General features: G+C 47.6%; 4 protein-coding genes and 1 pseudogene across 11 annotated transcripts; 2 read left to right on the forward strand and 3 right to left on the reverse strand.

The window, feature by feature from the left end:
* Positions 1–76: 76 nt before the first annotated feature.
* Positions 77–1,013, forward strand: LOC120694367 (annotated as a pseudogene).
* Positions 1,014–3,367: 2,354 nt separating this feature from the next.
* LOC120694368 lies at positions 3,368–5,148 on the forward strand. Its single transcript, XM_039977498.1, has 2 exons — positions 3,368–3,842; positions 4,681–5,148. The coding sequence occupies exons 1-2, from the start codon at positions 3,383–3,385 to the stop codon at positions 4,863–4,865; spliced, it is 645 nt and encodes a 214-aa protein (XP_039833432.1). The 5' UTR covers positions 3,368–3,382; the 3' UTR covers positions 4,866–5,148.
* Positions 5,149–9,078: 3,930 nt separating this feature from the next.
* On the reverse strand, positions 9,079–10,963 carry LOC120694366. The gene is made up of 3 exons (XM_039977497.1): positions 10,717–10,963; positions 10,472–10,641; positions 9,079–10,276 (listed from the first exon to the last, which is right to left on the reverse strand). The coding sequence occupies exon 3, from the start codon at positions 10,013–10,015 to the stop codon at positions 9,179–9,181; it is 837 nt and encodes a 278-aa protein (XP_039833431.1). The 5' UTR covers positions 10,016–10,276; positions 10,472–10,641; positions 10,717–10,963; the 3' UTR covers positions 9,079–9,178.
* Positions 10,964–11,028: 65 nt separating this feature from the next.
* Positions 11,029–15,478, reverse strand: LOC120694365 (uridylate kinase-like). Of its 6 annotated transcripts, none has more exons than XR_005683463.1 (8): positions 14,668–15,478; positions 14,451–14,595; positions 14,308–14,361; positions 14,126–14,217; positions 11,922–12,157; positions 11,760–11,825; positions 11,610–11,683; positions 11,029–11,512 (listed from the first exon to the last, which is right to left on the reverse strand). XR_005683463.1 is itself a non-coding variant. In XM_039977493.1 (7 exons), the coding sequence occupies exons 1-7, from the start codon at positions 15,426–15,428 to the stop codon at positions 11,415–11,417; spliced, it is 1,560 nt and encodes a 519-aa protein (XP_039833427.1). In that variant the 5' UTR covers positions 15,429–15,477; the 3' UTR covers positions 11,029–11,414. The 6 variants fall into 6 exon arrangements, 4 of the variants coding, with proteins under 4 accessions (XP_039833427.1, XP_039833428.1, XP_039833430.1 ...); XR_005683462.1 differs by having other exon boundaries at positions 11,453–11,512; positions 11,760–11,783; positions 14,668–15,477; XM_039977493.1 differs by having other exon boundaries at positions 11,610–11,783; positions 14,668–15,477.
* Positions 15,479–18,268: 2,790 nt separating this feature from the next.
* On the reverse strand, positions 18,269–20,634 carry LOC120694369 (UPF0496 protein At3g19330-like). Of its 3 annotated transcripts, none has more exons than XM_039977502.1 (2): positions 19,130–20,634; positions 18,269–18,494 (listed from the first exon to the last, which is right to left on the reverse strand). In XM_039977502.1, exon 1 carries the CDS (start codon positions 20,558–20,560, stop codon positions 19,334–19,336), a length of 1,227 nt encoding a protein of 408 aa, XP_039833436.1. In that variant the 5' UTR covers positions 20,561–20,634; the 3' UTR covers positions 18,269–18,494; positions 19,130–19,333. The 3 variants fall into 3 exon arrangements, with proteins under 3 accessions (XP_039833436.1, XP_039833434.1, XP_039833435.1); XM_039977500.1 differs by having other exon boundaries at positions 18,269–18,592; XM_039977501.1 differs by lacking the exon at positions 18,269–18,494 and adding an exon at positions 18,871–19,035.
* Positions 20,635–21,731: the final 1,097 nt, after the last annotated feature.

Consider the following 21,731-nt stretch of genomic DNA (forward strand, 5'->3'; position numbering starts at 1 on the left):
CGAATTATGCCTCATTTATCTTAGAATACCGAAATTGCATTGCATCAATCACTACTGACCAGAATTATGACAATAAATTTTGTCTGTCCAGAGTTCCCCGCCTTCTGGGCCTGAAATTGCTGCAGAATTGAAGCCACATCAGAATTTCAACAGATTCAATTTTATGCGTCAAGATTTACATTCTACTAAGACACAGGCCAACTTCAATAATGCAGATAATGGTGGGACAACGTAAGTAGGCAGCTGATATTTCCATGTACACATGTATATTTGTTCAATGACTGATCATTGTCTGTAATTCTGACTTGACATAAAGGTTAAAGACAGCTGCTGGAGAGAGGCCTTTCAACCTTGGGGGGCGCTTTCCATTTCCTACTTCGCGAATGTTTAATGAACGTGAACAATATTCACAGAAGAAGAGAGATTTTATCCATGTCTTATTGAAGAAAAATAAGACCTTTGTGACGGTGACAGATGCTAGTGGTAATAAAAAGACTGGAGCTTCTGCTGGTTGTTTGGAAGACAGAAAAGGTCGATCTCGTCTCTCGATATGCTGCTGAAGCAACTGCCGAACATGTTGGGCGGTCTGCCAGGAAGATGGGTTTAAGGTCTGTTGTCATGAAAGTGAAAGGGGTTTCTTTTTCAAGAAGAAGAAGAAAGTGATCCTGGGCTTTAGGGAAGGTTTTCGAGGGGAAAGAGTTAGAGATCAATCTCCTATCATGTACATCCACGATGTCACCCAACTTCCGCATAATGGATGCAGACTCCCAAAACAACGCAGGGTTTAGTTCTCTGTGAGCTGAAATTAAATTTGAGTAGGAATAAATCGAATTTTTGAAGGTGATCTGGAAGGCTTTTGTAAGCTGGCAGGTGTTCTGTCTCATGGCTCTCTGCAACTTGTTGGGCTATACAGCCTGGTTTCTGTCCGACTTATGCTATTCAGTGAGTTATGACAATTTTTTTAATGGGTGAAATGCTGGTACATACCAGAAATCTGGACTGTTGTATGATAAGAGCCCTGATTTGACAGTGTGAGAAACTCACCCTTTTTTTCTTTTTCTTTTTCTAGGAAGTAACGGATGTTCAAAGCTGGACGTATCATTTGTCTTTGTTTCTCGCAAGGCGCTGAGAAGCCATAACGTGGAAGAACCTCGTACTTTAACCACCAGTTCTCGAGTTGTTTCTATAGAAGTTCAATTAGGGCAATTTTCAGACATGTTGGGGTAACTTTTTGTTGCAAACTGGATTCTAATAATTTGGATGCGTTAGAAATCTTATAGCTTGAGAACTAAATTTTAGTGTCATATAAATTGAGCCAATTTCAAATTCATGAATGATTCTAATTGGATCATCTTTATATTCTGTGGTTTGATGGCTTCATTTCTTCCGATGTCTCAGGCTATCTTGGATCCTTATAATGTCTTAGCATGTACAAATTTCTTGAATAAGATGAGTGTTTAAATTTGGTGTTAAAAAATCAAACGACCTATAATTTGGAATGGAGGGAGTAAGTAATTTGTTCTTTCCTCGCAGCACGACATAATCTTTGGAGCTTCCATTGTGCAGCCCGCAGGGGTAGTTTCATCTTTTCCAATTTCCCAAACTTCTTTTCTTTCAAAAAAAATATTATTTAATCCCACCGAATCAAAAAGATACCTTCATCATTTATAAAAAACAGAGGCAAAATCATGGCTAAACCGAGGGTGAAACAAGTGATGTTGACGTGCAGGGGTAAAAGAACGCAATTGGCCCACTTCCCCAGCATCGTGTAGTCCTCAAAAACGGACCAAGCAAACGTCAGAGCATTGAAGTCCGCCTACGAACTCTCCAACCACGCCACTCCCAGTTTCCACAGATCGCCTACAAAGTCGTTGCTTGCAGTTGCAGCTGCGATTTGCGGTAAGCATCGGAGGAGAGAGAGAGAGAGAGCCGTCACGTTGCGCGCTTGAACCGGACTGCAGCTTGCTGCGCCTACGCGGCTATGCCTAGGTTCTTGACAAATTAGATGACACCAAGAGGCGAGGAAGGGGTGACATGACATCGAGGGCGACGGGAGAGCGCGGGAGGTTGAGGACGAGACGCCTCGATCACCTTGCCTAGTCTAGCCGCCCGCCTACCTAGCTACGCACCGGTCGAGCAGCTGCAGCTAGCCGGCGGCCACCGTGGCCGGTGAGGGCGCGGGATGACCGCCGCTGCAGCCGGAGAGCGAGGGCTCGCCAATCCATGCGTGCAGCTGGCGTGTTCCACGAGCGTCGAGAGCGTGCGCGCGTTCTGGATCGTCCCGTCCGATGGCGCAGCAGCAGCAGCAGCAGCTTCATTTTCTGGCCAGTGGAAACCGATCCGAAGCTGCGGGCAGCGGCCCCGCACGGGCGCGGGGCGGCAGCACGAGCCGCCGGGAGCGAGTGGTAGATGCGGGCGGCCGAGACCGGGGCGGGCATTATCTGGGCGCGCGCGCGGTGTCGTCGTCTCGTCGTCATCGGCGCAGCGCAATCAGCCAGGCAAGGCCGCCCCGGCCTCCCCCAGTCGCGAGCTCCACCGCGCCCGTCCCCGTCCATGTCCCGGGCCGGGCATCTCCCCCCGACCCGTTCCTTTCCCGCCGCGATCCCGAGAATCCCCCGTAGCCACGCCGCCAATCACGCTGTACTGGAACACACATGACGCCGAGCGATCGAGCTCTGCGCACGACAGATCACGACTAGTATAGAGTATAACTGTATAAGCGGATATCATTTGCTCTAAAAACTATAGGGAGGATCACCACCCCGGGAGGGGAGGAATCTTGGGCGGCTGCCCGATCGGGACGCGCCACCGGGCTGCCGCGCCGCGCGGCGTCGGGCTCGCTGGTCGCCGTCCGTCCAGCCGTCGCCGCCCGGGCGTGTTCAACGCGACGGCAACCACCATCACTGTCCTTGCTCAGCTCGACCGGTGGCTCCCAGGACATGGGCTAATTCGACGCCTTGTCCCGGATCGGAGTCAGAGATTCCTGGGTGATTACCCGGCACAGCGCGCTAATCCAAATCCAATTATTGATGGGTGGTGGAGTGTCCCGTCTCTATATACCCCGCGCCGCGCCTGCCTTTCCCAGCTTTCGCCCAGGACAAGTCGCCCGCTGCTGCCTGCTGGCTGGTTGTTGCTCTCGCAGCCCTCTCTGATCCTGGTCTCTCGGAACCTTCCCGCATGGTGACCGCGGCCGCCTCCGACTGCAGCATGCTCAGCTTCGCATTGGCCCCCTCGTCGTCCGGCCACCGCGCGTCCTGCTCCTGCCGCCGCCGGCCGTGACCCGCCCGCGCCCGCGCGTCACCAGCTGGTCTCGTCGCCTCGACCGCTCGGAGCCGAGCTGTTCGGCGACCGGTGCTCTCGCGCCGCGCGCGACGAACGAACGATGCCTCCTCTAGCGCCGCCGGCGCTAGGCGACAAGGGCGGCGGCTCGCGCGGCAGCAGCGGCAGGAGGCGGCGGCGGCGGGGGGCGGGGGCGGATCGGCAGCGGTCGGCGTCGTTCCACGGCCGCGGCGTGGACCAGCGGCACCAGCTGCAGAAGCAGAGGCCCAAGACGATGCCGGACCTGCTCGCCGGCGTGAGGGGGGCGAGCTTCCGCTCCGGGTCCCCGCCCCCGCGCGCCGGCGGCGAGGCCGGGCTGGTGAGGACGCCGAGCAAGGTGCTGGTGAGCGTGGCCGTGCAGCGCAGCCTGTGGCCGCTGCACGTCATGGCGTCCGCCGAGTGGACCGTCGCCGACCTGGTGGCGGCCGCCGTGGCGCTCTACGTCAAGGAAGGCCGCCGGCTGCTGCTGCCGTCCGCCGACCCGGCCGCCTTCGGACTCCACTACTCCCAGTTCAGCTTGGAGAGTACGTTCCTTGCATCTTCCAATTCTCCTCTGCGCCACGCTACGCTTTAATTTGTCGCTTTGATCCTCTTTAGCGCACCCTCCGTCTCTGCTTTCATCACATCATAGTCTCTAATAAACATCAAAACGGAGCTACCAGATCAACACAACTTATCCCCAAGCTACTGCAGACAGAAAAGATCGTTTCATCCAAAGTTCACTCGATGCATTGAGTTGTCAACAGCTTATCCTCATTTTGTTGACTTGTGGTCCCCACAGATCAGTGACAACTGAGCCCATGGGCCTTTCCTGCTAGTTTTGATGATCTGTCAGCTCAGAGCCACAAAAGAGTGCAGACAGCGTAGAAGCACGGTTGCCTAGTACAAGCTCGATTTGCTGAACCTCTGCTTTAAGATAAACTTGTACCATTCATAACACTTGTTCTAGAGTTGACCATAGAATTAAGTAGGTGAAATGATAACTTGACAAGGTACTTGACAAATATTGTCCAATCATGGACTAATTAGGCTTAAAAGATTCATCTCGTGCTAATCAGTTAGACTGTATAATTAGTTATTTTTCCAACTGCATTTAATGCTTCATTCATAGTGTCCGAAGATTCGATGTGACAGGTACTGTAGGAATTTTTTGAAACTAAACAGGGCCTCATGCAAAGGAAGAGTAAGCCTAGACTAAATATGACATAAGTTCCTGATTAAAAGTGTAGAACAAGTGTTAAAAGAGGCTAAGACAAGCAGTATTTTAATCGGAGGGAGTAGATATTTGGATTCTTTTGTTGTTATTTCCATAATTTTAGTCATCCACTGAAAATTTTATCTTTTTTTTTAAATAATGCTTAGGTCTGGACCCAAAGGCGAAGGTTATGGAACTGGGCTCCAGGAGTTTCTTCCTGTGCCCCAAATCTTCAGCTGCCGGTCAGGCTGCTCCATCGTCGTCCTCTAATGGAGCAAGCGAGGCCAGCACAGTGGTGTCAGGGAACGCACCGGCTTGGCTGAACTATATGCAATTCTGGCCGATGATGTAATCAGCTAGCACCCCCAGCACCACCTTCCATCCATAGTGAGAAAGCGTCTGATGTCCTGTATTTTTAGGAACTAGGTCCAAAAGAATCTCCTAGTTTGCATTCGTGAGACAGGTGGCTACAAGAACATTGTAAATGTGTAACGTATAAGGTTCAAAGGATGAGACTACAGTGAGTGTGTAGCTATCTAAGGTGCATGTGCGATTGTGCCAAAAGCCTGTGCCTCATGTTACATCCCACATTCAGAAACATATCAATTTTTGTGTAATTAGAACAGTTTTAGTGGAAAAAATGCTGTTGTTATCTTATGTAAATTAACTATTGTTTGTACATCTGCATACAGCAAAGAAAAAAAGCCATGGCACAGCCGAGGAAAATGACTGACTGACCTTATATGGGCCTTGCAAGTGACAGGGAAATATCTTAGGGTTTTTTGGATTGACACCATTACAATTTTGGAACTTTGGAAGAATACCATTACTATTCGCCTAATTTGAAGCGTACCATTAAAACTTGAAATTTGTCACTAGAACACCATGGAGTACGTATCCGATGGACTTCAGGCCCAGCCGTAGGCGTATACCCCCATCTGTTTTTCCGTATGGCCCATTTTGCCCCCGTCTCAAGAGGAAAAGGGCGTCGGCCTCCTCTATCTTCCGCGCCCGACCGCTATCGTCTTCCTCCTCCGTCCTTCCCCTTTCCCTCGCCGCTGTGCTCCCCAAACCCTAGCTGACGGCGGCGATTCCAACTCCGGGGCCGGCGGCGAGAAGAACCAATCCGAAGCCCGTTGCGATGGACCCTGTAGACCGCAATGGGTGATCCGCAGCCACGCCTTCCGTTGCGCTGTCCGGTGGAGATGGCGGACAACGACGGTGGGTATGGATCTTCCTCCTCCTTTAGTTGCTTAGTGAATGATTGTGAGAACGGTATCAGTAGATTTGCTTTGGATTTAGTCTATCGATAGTGATTGATTCGATTTTGGGATTTTTCTCTTGTTGCTAGGGTTTCATTGTTCTCACTAGCTCTTAAAGTTGAAGGATTCAGTTCCACAGACAGTAGTGGTAGAAAAGCATACACAAAGAGACGCGTGATTAAGTGGGATGTTGAAGTAGGTTCTTTTTTCTTTCGACTTGCTAATGAATAACCTGCGCAATGAGTTCCAGTGGTCTAGTAGTCAGTCTGATAGTGTATGGTTCTATGACAAAAGGCTGGGGGAAGATGTCAAGCTAGAGAATGATTTGCATATGCATGACATTTTCGAAATGTATAAGGACCAGATGCAATGCGACTTTATTGTTGGGGTTTTTGATAGTTTTCATAGACAGGCTGATGAGTTTGATGCTTTAGAGCCACTTTGTGTGATCCCACCTGTTTCTTTTGGTGATGATAACCCTGATCAGATCCCACCCAATAGCAAAGACATGCCAGCTGGACTTGGTAATGATGCTGCTGATCCTATTGACCATAATTCTGGGGAGGCAAAATTTTTACCAATAGATCCAGAGCCTGAGCTTGAGGCTGACATGGAGCCTGATATCTTTGATAATGCTGAGGAGTATGTTGGAATTGATGATGAGGTTCAGTTCATGCCTGTACCATCTCCTCAGGCAGCTAACAATCCAGCCCCAGAACCATCTAACAATGCTGAATATCCTTCTTTTCATGATGCTGATGAATTTGATGGGGTTCCCAATGCTGAAGGAGGAATTTCTCCTGAGGCAGAGGTAAATGATGCAGATCCAGAGGAGGTTCAGGTTATCCATGATCCAGAAAATCCCAAGATAGAAGTGGGAGAAAGGTTTCCTGATATTGTTGCATTTAGGAAGGCAGTTAGGCATTATGCAGTTCTGACAGGGTTTGAGTTTGCCAAAGTCATCACAGACCAGACTAGGTTCATTGCCAAGTGTAAAGCTGAAGGATGTCCTTGGCGCATACATGCTTCAAGAATCTCTCATGGCAAGGCAATAGAGGTGAATTGTCCTTGTATTTTGTATTCCTGTTTTGCACTATCCTACCATAAATTACTAATAATGTTTTTTTCTTATTTGCAGATCAAAGTATTGCCTGCAAAGCACAATTGTCCTACTACTAAACTGATAGGTTGGGGGATTGGCTGAAGAGAAATCCAACTAAAGGTCCAAAGGATTGTAAGGAAAATTAGAGGAGGATTATGGTATCAAACTCAAGTACTCCAAACCATGGTCAGGCATGAAGGTAGCACTAGAGCAGATCCATGGAAAGTATGATGAGAGTTTTCAACTTCTTTTCATCTGGAAAGCTCAGATTGATCAGTCATCACCTGGCAGCATAGTGCAGATAGAGTGTGAGAGGGTTCAGAATTTTTGTAGCTCTTAGACCTTGTATTGATGGATTCCTAGAGGGGTGCAGACCATTTATAGGTGTTAATGCATCCAATTTGTATGGCAAGTACAGAGGACAGTTGGCATCCGCAACTGGTGTAGATGGGCACAATTGGCTGTATCACATTGCATATGCAATTTTTGATAAAGAGAATGAGAACAACTAGGTTTGGTTCATAGAACAGCTGCACAGAGCCATTGGAGATGTTCCAAACCTGGTTATTTGTACAGATGCTTGTAAAGGTTTAGAGGCGGCAGTAGGTGCAGCATTCCCACATGCTGAAAATAGGGAGTGCATGAGACACCTGCACCAAAACTTTATGAAGCACTTTTCAGGTGATGTCTTCAGTGATCACCTGTATCCAGCTGCTAGAAGCTACACAAATGGCATGTTCCAGTGGCACATGAGGAAAATATATGAGTTTGCAACTGACATAGTTGAGTATCTTGAGACACACCACAATAGGATATGGTACAGATGTGGGTTCTCTGAAAACAGCAAGTGTGATTACTTGACTAATAATGTGTCAGAGAGTTTCAATGCTCAAATAAAGAAGTTCAAGGGTTTGCTGCTGCATGAACTAGTGGACAAGCTGAGGGAGCTCATAATGGAGAAGAGGTACTTGAGAAAGAAATTGGCTAGGCAGTGGCCCGAAGGAATTTACCTAATATCATGAAAGAGTTGAATCTAATTAGCAACCAACTCAAGGTCATAAAAGTGTCAATGAGTGATAATTACATAGCTGAGGTCACACTTTTGGACCAATGGAACAACCAGAAAAGGCAAACAGTAGATCTGCAGAATCACAATTATTTTTGCAGGGAGTGGCAAGTTACTGGGAAGCCATGTAGACATGCCTTGGCATGGATACTGTCCAATAGGGGGATAAAAATTGAAGATTATGTTCATGAGTACTACTCAGTGGCTAGATTCAAAAAGCTTATGAAGCCAGAGTTGAAGGAATACCAGATAGGTCCCGGTGGCCTGAAGTGAATCTGGGTTACAAAGTGTATCCACCATTATTGGGTAGAGGACCAGGCAGGCCAAATGTGCAAAGGATTAGAGGGTGCCTAGAAAAAAGGGCCACCAAGAAAAAGGTTAAATGCAAGAGATGTGGTGCACTAGGCCATTTTGCCAAAACTTTCAAAGATGCAGAGGTTGGTGAAGATGGTGAAAAAGGGTTAAACAGGAACAAAAGGTAAGATTTTTTTGGAAACTAATGCATTTCATTGAAGCATAAGAACCTTTCATGTGCACTAACTGTAATTGTTGCAACCATACTTGTAGAAAGAAGGCCACAGATGATGATGTTGGCCCCTCAGAAGTGAAGAAACAGAAAAAAAACAGAAGAAAAAGAAGGCCACCCCCAAAAAGAAGAAGACCTCTGTGAAGAGGAAACAGAAGAGGGCAGAGGCAAACCCAGCTCCCACGGCTGTGTCCAGCATCAGGAAACTTTTATTCCAAGGAGAGTCCGCTTGACAGACTGCTTGACAGTGTGATGTTCAATGTTGTCTTGGTGCTTTTGGGAAGAGACTTGAAATGCGAACTATGTTCATTGCTGTAATGTAATCTGGGTACTAGTTACCCTTAGTTAATTATGATCTTGTAATGTCAGAAATGCTCATGTACTGCTTCTAGTTACCAATTTCGGTGAACTATGTGCAACCTGAACTTCAGTCCAATTTCGGTGAACTTGTAATGTCAGAAATGCTCATGTATTGCTGTCAAATATTACAATCTGTGCAATTTCGGTGCAATCTGTTACATGCTCATATTACTGCTCATGTTATTGCTCATCAGTTACATGCTGTCACAATTGACACATCTCAGATTATTTCCAAACAAGATGCTGAAACTTGGTCATATATTGCACATAAATCAAGCTCCAATTACAACCAAATGACATGAAGTTCAAACTCTAAGCTAAAACAGCTACATTACATGACCATTCCTCATTACTTTCGAAACATTGCCACTAGGAGAGCACCTAACATTGCCAAAAACACAACAAAAACAGCTGCATTGCCCACCACAATTGGACTATTACCCTTCCTGACCTCATCTGCTAGTTCTTTCATTTCGTTCCTCAGGTTGGAAATCTCCAATTTGATGTCACCAAGTTGCATCTTCAAGTCAAGTGCTACAATCCTCAACTCCCCACTAACCACCTGCTGTTGTCCTTGAATACCAGGCGTAGGAGACTGCTCGACCTCTTGAATGTGCCCAGAACCGACAGAGCTCTCTAATAGATGTCGATGATTATCGCGCAAATACAGCTCATATGCAGCCTCGAACCAGAACTCACCGCACTTGTTGGAGCACCTGTAGTAGATGTTGTCATTCTTGCTCCTGTACTTAGCAACCGGCGCGTGGCACTTGGGGCATTGGATGAGAGGGAGAGCCTTCCTCTGATGCGAACAGCTTGAACCCGTGCCTGCCATGACCGAGGAGAAGGCGGTGTCGACGGTGGAGGCGGACCTGGAGGCAGCGTTGACGGCGGAGGCGGACCTAGATGCGGCGTCCACGTTGCAGCAGGAGTTGGCGTCCACGGCCGAGGCGGAGCTGGAACCAGCATCCACGGCGGGCGGATGCGGCGTCGACGGCGGCCGGAGGAGTCTGCATGGACGGCGGAGGAGGCACCTAACCCTAGAGTGAGGCGAGGAGGAATACAATAGTGGTCGGGCGCGGAAGACAGAGGAGGCCGACGCCCTTTTCCTCTTGACCCGGGGGCAAAATGGGCCATACGGAAAAACGGACAGGGGGTATACGCCTGCGGCTGGGCCCGAGTCCATCGGATACGTACTCCATGGTGTTCCAGTGACAAATTTCAAGTTGCTTCCAATTAGGCGAATAGTAACGATATTCTTCCAAAGTTCCAAAATTGCAATGGTGTCAATCCAAAAAAACCCAATATCTTAAATATCCATGCCACCACTGCCCTTTTTTTTTCTACTTTTGCTTTTGTCCTGCGCTAGGAATAGACGATAGATGCCATAATCATCAGTTGCTAGATGCCATCAGCCTCTTTGTACTGGACGCACCCAATGCTTTACCTGTACACAGTAGTGTGTTGACATCTTGTTAGGGGCAAGTGCAAACTGTGTCATGCCAGATTCTAAAATATCTAACATTTATGAAGTTTGAAAATTCCCGTGGGAAAAAGTTGGTGCGATAATCTTGTGCTAATTAACTACTGTACCTGGGTCAAGATAGCAATGGTTTCCAGATAAGGAAAATGATTGACTAACCTCTGTATGGGTCTTGAAACTAGAAAGCGGCAAGGAAATATCTAAAATATCCACAGTTCCAGCGCCTTAATTTCTTCTGTCCTTGTTTTGTCTGGCTCTTTGATGGAGATAGAGGGGACAGTCAGCTGCTAGGTACAATCGACCTGTCTTTGGATGCACCAGATGTTTATCTGCAGAAAAGAACATTGATGTAAGGTTTTGTTTTCCATCTGGAGAATAATTTGATACATGCTCGGACAACTTACAAGCTGATGAGGAGGGGAGGCTGTTAAGTCCCATCGCCCGTCGGCTACTCTAGTCCACATGTTGTACCGAAAAGTGAGCAGGTCCGGAGATAACATGCTCGGAGATTACCGGAGGCAAAGGACAAAGGATAGCTGTTCAGTGAAGCCACCACCTCCAGGAACCAGGACTAAAGCGGGTGAGTGATGGCGTCTGAAGGTAACAAGACCAGGGTGGCACTTAAACACTGGTATCTATAAATTCTTCATTGAAACCGAGCTCTCAGCATTAAATAGCACCAGGTACAAAGAAGTGAAACAAGCATCGACACTATATAGACGACAATAGCATATAATATCTTATCATTGAAAAATAAATAATCGTGCGAGAGGATCTCTCAAACACTACAAATTGAACAATAGCGTTACAGCTTACAGCACTACATTCTGATTTGCGTACCCGTGAACTATTTTACATAAGCCCTCCCACTAATCTACAGACCACATTACGAACAGGTATTACAAGATAAATACTTTTTTAAATGTGGAAGTTGCTAACACAACACATAATACACAACATGCATCTGAGAGAAATCAAGGTGCAGGCTTCCGTCTGATGAACACGTTGCACCACTTGATAAATCCATGCAAGCAATAAATGCATGATGGTCCCCAGAGTATTGGCATGTCCTCAAGCTGTGCTAGAGTAAATCCTCATAATATTAAGTGATCCTTCCAGACTGGTCAACTAAGGTGCCTATTTGATCTCCACAAATCGCTCTGGATATGTTACCAGGCTCTAACATATTAAAGATGACGACTGCAAGAAACATACGGACACAAGTGTCATCTTATCTAAACTGCTAATACATCAGCAAAGCAACTCTGTTGATAATTAGTTGATAAGGGGTACTAACCAGGAATGTTGTTCTCCTCACAACACGTTACTGCTGTCATGTCCATTCTGCTGAATCCTCTTGCTGCTAACTCCCTGAAGGAAATGTGCTCAAATGGTGTGTTACTATTGCCTCTAGGGGGGCAACCATATTCATCATCACCAACAATACCTTTAAGGACAACATCTGCATTGACTGATTGAAAGTGCATCTAGTCAGATTTCCTCTTCATATCAGCTGCCGCTTTAATAGAAACAAAATTAAAGCTGTGAAGAACAGGAATTTGTACGCGCAAGACCACTGGACAAGTCAGAATAATGAATAGAAGCATACTTTCAGAAGCTCTTAAGGCAGCAGCTGTATCTGTTGTGAAAAGTGGATTCCCTATGCCAGCACCAATCCCACCAAAGATAACAACCCTCCCTTTTTCAAGGTGACGTATTGCTCGCCGCCTAACGTATGGTTCTGCAACTTCTTGAATCATCAATGCGGTCTGGACTCGTGTCTCCACACCTATTTTTTCTAGTGATGCTTGAAGAAGTACCGAATTCATTACTGATGCCATCATTCTGACAATTAAAACAGGCAGGTGTAAGCATATACCCATGTCACTGAAATAGCAGTTCACCAAAAGCCCTTGACTAATATAGAAAGAAAGCTAGAATCCAAGCGTGCGTAATGTAAGATGAATAGATGTGGAATTTTGTAGCTAAAAGATGTATACGAAAGAAAACCACGGACACTGAACTCCATTTATCATTATTCAGTTAAGACTGAAAGGTGTGTCTGCCTATGGAAGAAGACAAGTTACCAATTTACAAGTTCAAATGCTCATGCTCAGTTTCTCTGCAGTACCAGCACTAGTGAGTATTGGTACACTTGCTGGCCTGCTCTCCTGGCTTAATGGACTGGGCTAGTCGCGACTAGTCATTCAACTCGGTCCACATGCTACTTACTCAACTTGACTTTACAACTTAGAAAAATCTTGAATACTATATAGCATTCTTGTTCCCATTCAGGCCTCCATCACAGACCAACAACGCAGATGACCCTAAAAGTAGAAAGAAAAAAATGTCTGTTCTTTAAAAAAAATGTCTTTGTTGTTGCAACTTGTCAACAATTTCTTACGAAATTCAAGAGGACAATGTTGTCAAGAAAGCACCAGTGACAGTATGATCTTGTTAAAAAGCTCTTGTGGTTCTTAAACTCTATGTTATACGGACACTGATACGTGTATCAGTATCGAGGCCGATACGGATACGGCGATACGGTACTTCCCCAAAAAACCCCGATACGTGGATACGTTTCAGAATTTTTTTTAATAAATAAATAAAGAACAATGCATATCAAAGTTCACAATAATAATAAATTAAAGTTCAATACCAGTCATACATAGGCAAATACCAAATAGTAGTCAATACATAACAAACATAGACAAATCTAGGAAACTAATATAATTTATTAAGGACAGCTTGCAGGCTTGCAGTTCGATGCTTCATGGCTTATGCTTCTACATCCTCCACAAGGTGCTTCATTCTCATGAATGGTAACATAAGCCCACGATGGAGCCTTTATGTCAATCGTGGATGCAGATCCTACACTACCACTGGCACTTGCGCTAGCATTAGAACCTCCAGCAGCAGCACTAGCACTAGCATGGCTCAATGTAGCCATCTACAGAAGAAGGCAAGAACAGATTGAGGTCTCTAGATCGGGGGAGGAATCAGAGAGGGAAACAGAGGAGCAGAGGAAACTCACCGGCGAATGGGAGATTGCAGCCAGCAGTCCTCCTTTCCGGTCGCCGGCGGGCGGCGGCTCGTCGCCGGCAACGGCGCTCGTGCGGGAGGGACGTCTGGCCGCCTGGTCGGGGGAGCGGACGTGCGTGCCGCTGCGCGAGGGAGCGTGGGGGGCAGAGAGTGCTAGGTCACACGAGGTGGGATATGGGGCTCAGGTGCTTCGTGGGCTGGGCCGTATCCCCAAAACAGGCCGAGACGTGTCCAGCCGACGTATCAATGTATTTACCATTTTTTTCCGATACTCCATAGACACGTCTCGACGCCGTGTCCGCGCCGTATCCATGTCCGAGACGTCTCGGACACGTGATACGTGGCCTTTTGGCCGTGTCCGTGTAACAGAGCTTAAACTCAGTGACTCACTACACAAGTATTAAATTAGACTCTACACTGATGCATATGGCTCCAGCGAGACTATGAACTTGAACTGGCACTTGCCAATATAATGCCGGTTTAGTACGATACATAAAGATCTGCTTAAGGAAACATCTAATGGATTCTAATCAATAAGCAGATCCAACCAATTGCTCGATCAATCTGTCCACTGGAATACAACCAACCAAGGCCAAGCGTTTGTCTACATTACGAAGTAAAACGACAAAACGTTTGTCTCATTCTGTAGGACCCATCCAAATATTTTTTGTTGCATGCTATCATTATTCTGTCAGGCTAAAAATGTAGGTGCAGCAGACAGGACAAATATCAAAAGGAAATAAAAAGGAGAAAGCAATGTCAGAAAATTACCCGATTGGGTACGTTGAGGCTCGATCAGTACCAGTTGCAGCTACCCAATTGTCACCACAGAATATATTCCGCCCTCCTACCACAATTGCCACCTAATAGGAGTGAATGCAATATAATTTGACAAGTGTTTCTTCATATAGGAAAAATGCACCACTCAGATCAAATGTATGTGCTCTTTTTACCTCCACACCATGATGGCACGCCACTTGAACTTCTCTAGCAATCAGCATTATAATCTGACAAGATGACAAGTTTAGTGTGAAACGATCAGGAGTTCAGGACAGCATGAAAACCAGATTTAGCACCAGCAGTTAATTTATACTACCTTGGGGTCAACATTTTGAGGAGCTGCTCCTGCCAACGCAGTGCCCCCAATCTTCAGAAGCACCCTCTTCCATCTTGGATTTGAAAGAGAATTTGCTCTGGAGCTGCCAACCACAGTAAGAGGGCCAGCGCTGGAAAGAGGACACCTACAGTGATAAAAATTAGCTGAGACTAGTAGATCCCCAAATTAATCAAGCAAAAATGTCAAAATGGGCCACCTTTTGCTGGCGTGCTGCTGCTGCTGCCTCGGTTTTTCATCCTCTACTACGACAGGCGCCTTGGAGGAGGCAGGAGACGCAGAGGTCCCGACGATCTGCTCCATCTTCTTGAACCAGGCCCAGTGGCTGACGGCGCCGGTGCCGGAGCTGGCGAGCCGCTGGCACTCCACCTTGTAGCGCTTCTTAAGGTTATCGATCTTGTTCTTACATTGCTCGATGCTCTTGCCCCCGGTAGTCTTGCCCTGCCCGTCGGTCACGGCGGCGGCCACGTCCTCCCAGTCCCGACCTCGCAGGTTCCCCCGGTTGAGCTGCTCGAATCGGTCCGTGTACGCGTCGAGGAGGCTGCTGATGGCGCCGTCCGTCCACTCCTCCCGATCCTTGCGGTAGTCCGACGCGCCCGAGCTCCCCCCGCCACCGCGGCCCTTCTTCCCCCCGCCCCCGCCGCCGCTGCCGCCGCTGTTGATGTAGGAGCAGTACTCGCCCCCATCGCTGCTGAATTCGTCGGGGCGCTCCCTGGCCCGCTTGGCGTGGTGCGCCGCCTTGCCGCGCTCGGCGTGGTGGTTGCTCTCCTCCTGGGCCTGCGCGAAGGAGCCGGCGCCCGCGGCCACGGTCGCGCCGGCGAAGCAGAAGGCCTGGGCGGGCGGCGCCGCCGCCGCCGCCGCCGCGGGCTGCAGCGCGGCGGTGGCGGGCTGGGGCGGGGGAGCTGCCGGCTGGTGGGTGTCGTCACCGAGGAGGCCGAAGTCGTCGTCGCAGGAGGCCATGGATGGCCGCGCGTGGCGGCGTTAGGGTTACGCGCGGCGGGCTCCGCTTCCGGGCACGGCGGCGGCGTTAGGGTGACGACGTTACCCACCGGTGGTCGCGCGGGTTAAGGCTTTCTCCAACTATTCCCCCATCCAACTCCCCCCAACGTACTATTTACTATATTTTACTATCTCCTTCCAAAAAATTCCTCCCCCTATAACTCCTTCTCTCCAACCATTCCCCTCATATCTATTCCCCCTATATACTATCACTCATTAACTAACTATTTATTTAACGTTTTTGAATTTTAAAAAAATCATACAATATTTGTACTGTCATAATACGCATTATCATCGTGTTACGGGGCTCAAACGAGATTAATATCGCGAAGAAACGGTGTGATTAGAGATATAGGGGGAGTTGAAACTCACCCTATATATGAGGGAAATTTCAACTCCCCCTGTATATAGAGAGAGCTGTGGAGGGAGCCATTGGAGGGCTCGCTCCCCAAAGCCCCCCTACGTAGGGTGGGGGGAGGGATACGGGGTGCCGTTGGAAAACGCCTAATGGGGGCGGGCGGGCGCGTCGCACGGAGCCGTTACGGCTGGCTCACGGCTCCGTCACCGCGGGCGCGTTACACGAAATGAGATGGGTCCCATAAGCCGGCTGGTCAAACGGGAACAAAATGGATCGGCCGGCAGCAGGCAGGGCAGAACCAATAGGCCACCGACAGGCCATTTTGAGCTGGTCCAAAATACTAGCACTGGCTTGCGTACAAGCAAATTTTGGAGGAAACTTTGATGACACTTGCAGCAGAAAATATAGCACCCCCCCACCCCCCACACACACACTTCATAGAATCTTGAAACAAAATACCTCAAAAATTGGCCCCTGGGCTACGTAAAAGTGAAAGGATAAGGATTCAGTAAGCACTGGTATGATTAGAACATTCTACGTACCATCTAAGAATATGGAATTGTTTGCCTTTTATTTTAGCTATTTGGTTTCTTGCAGAGTTTTTTTTTTTGAAAAGTGTTTCTTGCAGAGTTAAGACACAGTACATATAACTCATAAGCATTATGTTCCGCTGCCCGTACCACTTCCAAGTGGTATGGATCAAATAAGTTTTGACACTAAAATTGGTGCAACAATGACATAAAATGGAACAAGTTTTACACAGTGACGACGAGAGTGTAAATGTTACTAATACAATCCCAAACATCAAAATCATAGTGGGCACAGCGAGACAAATCTATTTTTTTGTATTGATTTAGATTTTTACTCATAAGATTTCATTTATCAAAATCATTATTGACACATATGGATACTTGCAGACAACTGATCCCCAATGAGCGTTCAAATTTGAGCTATCCAATTCATTTTCACATTCCAAAACATTTGGATTCATCTTCACGCATAAAATGTGGATATTGGCATGGAAGTAGGCTATTTGATTCATCTGTGATCCGCTTGCCTGATACAACTTGCATAGCAGGGTAACTTACAAAGAATGACCCTAAATCCGCAACGTGTAAATTTAGGAGTAAACTCTCCATAAACCAATAGCCTCCTAAAATTGTCTTATTGATAGTTTGGGCTCCATCATAACCTCTCTCCATGTACTTTAATAATCAACAAATAACTGTAGTTGCTAAATAAAAACACCAATTCGCCAAATATGTTGTAAACAAAAAAAATATGGAGCTAATTTTCTCTATGTAGCAACCATGGACCATGGTATTGTGTAGCCTAAGTACTGGTCATGGTAAACACACTACACTCAACAGTCAACACCAGAGATGGATGCTGCCCGAAGGAGAACAGAGGAATCGAACAGAAAACTACATTTTATTTCCATCCTGAAGATGGATATGTCAAATCCTCGGTGCTACAAGATTGAAATACATAATTGCATGTATGCATCCAGATGAACCTCAACTATACATAGCAATGGCTGAAACCAATTACGAATTTCCAGTTAAGATTCTCACCACTGGAATCTTGACAATGCACTATATAGCAGCATAATATTATGACACCAAGGGGTAATGTCCAAAATGTAAAGATTTGCTGAATTGTGTTAATGCATTAACGGTGAAGGCTAGAGAATTCCCAGATAGGCATATAAATATCATATAATGTTCAATGTAGCTAGGTTGCAGCGCAGGGGAAGGATGACAATACCCCTTGTCCCAAAAATAAGGTATTTAGTTTTGTCCTAAGAAACTTTCCTAATTTTGAGCAAGTCTGTAGAAAGATGTATCAACATCAAATTAGTTTTATTAAAACCGCAATTACATACATCTTAAACAGTGCATTTATGGAAGTTGCTACACTATTTTTCTACAAACTTTTTTTGAAAAGCTAATTTTTCTACGAACTTGACAAACTAAAACAAATTACATTTTGAAATGGAGGGAGTAGCAAACAGCCTGTAATATTTGAAGCACCTACTTACAACTGAAAAATCAAATTCAGGTGAAAGTGTTGAGGTGTAGATCAAAATCCATATTTGGTTGTTGAAAGATAGATACGATCAAGGGTACCCTTGGAGATGGAAACACATATGATTTGACTCTGTAAATGTAGTGTTGTATGCTAGTCGAGTCCAAACTGAACTGTCAGTTCACATAAAACATGTAGAGTTCACAAAAAACCACAACATCAGATCCTGAGTTGCAATTGCAAGGTTTTCCCCTTGTCCTCAGAAAGAATCACAACAGAAGCAATGTTTGAAACACAAGAATTCATGCTTTTCCACGCAATGTGGAGATAATTGCAGAAGCACCTTAGCAATAGCCAATAGGATTTGACAACTCAAGTTCCAAAAAGTAGCAAGTTGTAAGCATCATTTAGAATGTAGAAGCAAAGCAAATACAATGATTTACTTAGAATGCCAGCTACTATAATCGTATAACAAATATCTGCATCTAACCAAATATTTCCACGAAGGGTCATATATTTAATACAGACTGTATAGTAGTATTTCAGTAACCATTCCATATAGGTAAAAATAAAATACATGAGATTGCAAAGAAAATTATCTGTATAAACTCTATCAACTTGCAAAGCGTAGAAACAAGTGCCTGGTAGAAAAGAAAAAACAGAAAAACACAATAAGACAAATAAAGTTGCAAAAGGAAAATCTATCACTGAAGATTGACAAATCATAAGTTGGTTTTCCCTGCAAGCAAGAAGATACTATCAAGTCAAGCAAATTGTTCACGAACCATTTGATGAACCTTAATAGTTGAAAAATTGAAACGATTTTGCAAGCATTATCCTTGCAAAATTCCTTAATCAACTAAGCAACATGGGATTTCCATACGAAACTTGGCATCCCATATCAATACTGCAAGCAAGATAATCTTATAAAAGGGAATAAAGAAGTACAGCAACCATGATGATTTGATGACGCTTTCAAGTTTCAAAACATCAATACAGATATAACAGCATGCAAAGTTAAGTATCTGAAGGAACCTCTGAATAGCACAAGCAACACATTGCTTGCAACAAAACTGTCATGATGATACTTGCAAGCAATTGTCCAAATATTCGGTTCTAAGGAATTGGTGAACACTTTGAGCCTATCAGAAACATTGTGCCATTACAATCCCACAATAACTTCTGAAAGTAGAGAAGATGAAATGTATAGAACTACAAAAAGGTCTAAACAATTTAAAAAATATGTCACGCGGCTAATAATAATAATGCACCATACCTTTCTAAAATAAGAAATTTGTGCATCACCTAGTGTGATAGATGAGGTCTCTGAGACATCAACTAATTCTTGACGGCAGGTACCATTGGAGACTCATGGTCTCATAATAATGGTGACTCAGTGTCAGATCACTTGGAGTTAGATGAGGTCTTGAGACATCGAGTTATTCTTGAAGGTATTGTGTTAGACTCATAAACTCAAGAGTCATGACAATGGAGACTCAGGATCAGACTGGGCATTCAGGTGGTGCACAAGGAGTAATCTGGCACGGTTGACAGCTGCAAAGTAGACGCAGATGTGCTCCTCAAGGTCAGCAAGCTGCCGTAGCAGGCTGGGGTGATTCTTCCTGAGCTGCCGCACCACCTCCTCTATGGTGTGATGCTGCCCTCGCCCACAGTCCAGCCCAAGGCGGACAAGCATCTTGTCGCTCTCCACAGTGGCATGGAGCCTGCCCACCAGCCGCTCGATCGTGTCGACGTCATTGTTCAAGACGTAGGTGCCCCTGGCCGTGGCGTCCAGCCGGTCCATGTGCTTCTGCAGGCGTTTCATCGAAGCTGCCAATGGACAGCAGGAGCTGGATGCAGCACAAGCAGGGGCCGCCGCCAGCAGCGCCGTAAGGGCGTGCGTCGCAAGCACGAGGCCCGCGACGGCGGCGCCGGTGGCGCAGGCGATGAGGCAGATGCCCGACCCGCGCCTGGCGCAGCGGAGCCAACGGCGCCTGCGCCGGACACTGAGGAGGCGAAGGTCGAGGTGGTTCCTGAGGCCGGCGAAGCTCCGGTGAACGCCCTGGAACCCGGCCCCGGGCGCCGGGAACGGGTTGGGCATTTGGTCGAACAGGAGGAAGGCGTCGAAGGCGCAGTCGCAGTGCGGCGCGGCGAGGCGCGGCGAGAGCGGGATGAGGGCGAGGAGGTCGGTGATGGGCCCGTACAGCGCCCGCGCGCGGCGGAGCGCCCGGCGGAGCGAGAGGCAGAGCAGCGACGCGTTGTGCGTGCTGCGGAGGTAGTCCGCCGCGAGGCGGGTGAGCTCCGTGTCGGGCGCGTCCCACAGTGCGCGCTCCACCACCGCCTCCTCCGGGCGGAGCACGCCGGCGAGGGTGATCCTGTCCAGCACCTCCTCCTCCTCCTCCTCCTCGTCGCTGCCGCCGCCGCCTCGCACCCCCCGTCGCCAGCCCCCGTCTACATGGATCTTATCCCAGATCTCCTGGTAGGACTCGGTGTGGATGGCGAGCCTGTACTCCTGGCTGAGGTTGATGGTGGCCGCCGACCTTGGGGTGATCCCCCGCCCCTCCGCCGCTGCCGCGCCGCTGCTAGCAGCGGTGCTCGAGCTCGTGCTCGCATTCGCGCTCCTGGTGTTCCCGTCAGAGCTCGAGGAGCCCGCCTCCTCGCCTCCCTCCGCGCCGGCGCCGGCGCCGCGCCGCGCCCACGGTCGCATCGCCCGTCCAGTCGTCGCGGCCGGTGAGCAGGAGCAGCGACCTCAAGCCAAGCGGCAGGCGTGGACGCAAAGTTATAGGAAAAAGTTTAAATAACCCCCCAGACTATGATACGTTGGATACATAGGACTCTGAGGTATGAAACCATATACCAGACACATTAAACTTTTGCAAATGGTACAAACAACCCCCCAAGGCGGTATTGGAGCCCGGTTTTGCCCGCGTGGCTGTCCACCCTGGCTTCCCCCGCCACCGTGTCTCTTGTCCCCGCCTGTCAGACCACCAAGGTGCTCTCGCTGCTGAAATAGGGCGGAAGAGGAGGCGGGCAGCCGGCTTATTTTGGCGCGAAGAGAAGTGCGGCGGCGGGGAAAAAGGAGGCGAGCAGGTTGCGGTCCGGTGAGGGAGGAAGGCTCCTAGGGCCGGCGAGGCGACCTGATGGCCGAATCGACCTCCTCCTGGGTCTCTTCTACAGGGGCGCGACCATCATCGAAGGGGCCGCCGGTGCCTGCCCGCGAAGGTCCTCTGGACTATGCGCCTGCGGTGATTTGCCGGTGCGGGCTGAAGGCACCGAGGAGGGTTTCGTGGAGCGACGACAACCCGGGGCGCAGGTACTACCGATGCAGCAGGGCACGGGTAAGGATGACTCTCTTTGTTGTTGATTTTGTTTGGAATGGTTCAGGAACAATTCCTTCTTGATGTGCTTTGTTCCTTTACAGTCAGCTATGGACTGCAAGTTCTTCTCGTGGTTTGATGGTGAGCATTCTGAATTCATGAAGACCTTGTTGATAGATCTTCGGAATGCTGTGTGGAGGATGAAGGCAGAGAGAGATGAGGTTGATGAGCTTCAGAGTGTTGATGTGACTGTAAGCAGGGAGCTTGAAGATCAAAAGAAGATGAACCAAAGTCTGCAGGAAGAACGAGAAGGAATGAAAAAGAAGTTGGCAGAGAAGGATGAATTGCTACAAGCAATGGCTATGAAGATGTGTGCAGGGGATAGGTCCAGATCAGTCTGTCCCTTTGTGTGTGTATTTGTGGTTGGTGTGATGCTAGGTGTGATGTTAGGTGTTGTGATGGCTTGATGTCAGGTGCTGTCCAGGATTGATGCATTTTGTGTGTAAGGCATGAATGAATGAATGAGCTATTTTGTGTTGACCTCAATGAATCTCAGAGCAG

Source organism: Panicum virgatum, unplaced genomic scaffold, assembly GCF_016808335.1.
Source record: "Panicum virgatum strain AP13 unplaced genomic scaffold, P.virgatum_v5 scaffold_5273, whole genome shotgun sequence".
In the NCBI taxonomy this organism is placed as follows: Eukaryota; Viridiplantae; Streptophyta; class Magnoliopsida; order Poales; family Poaceae; genus Panicum; species Panicum virgatum.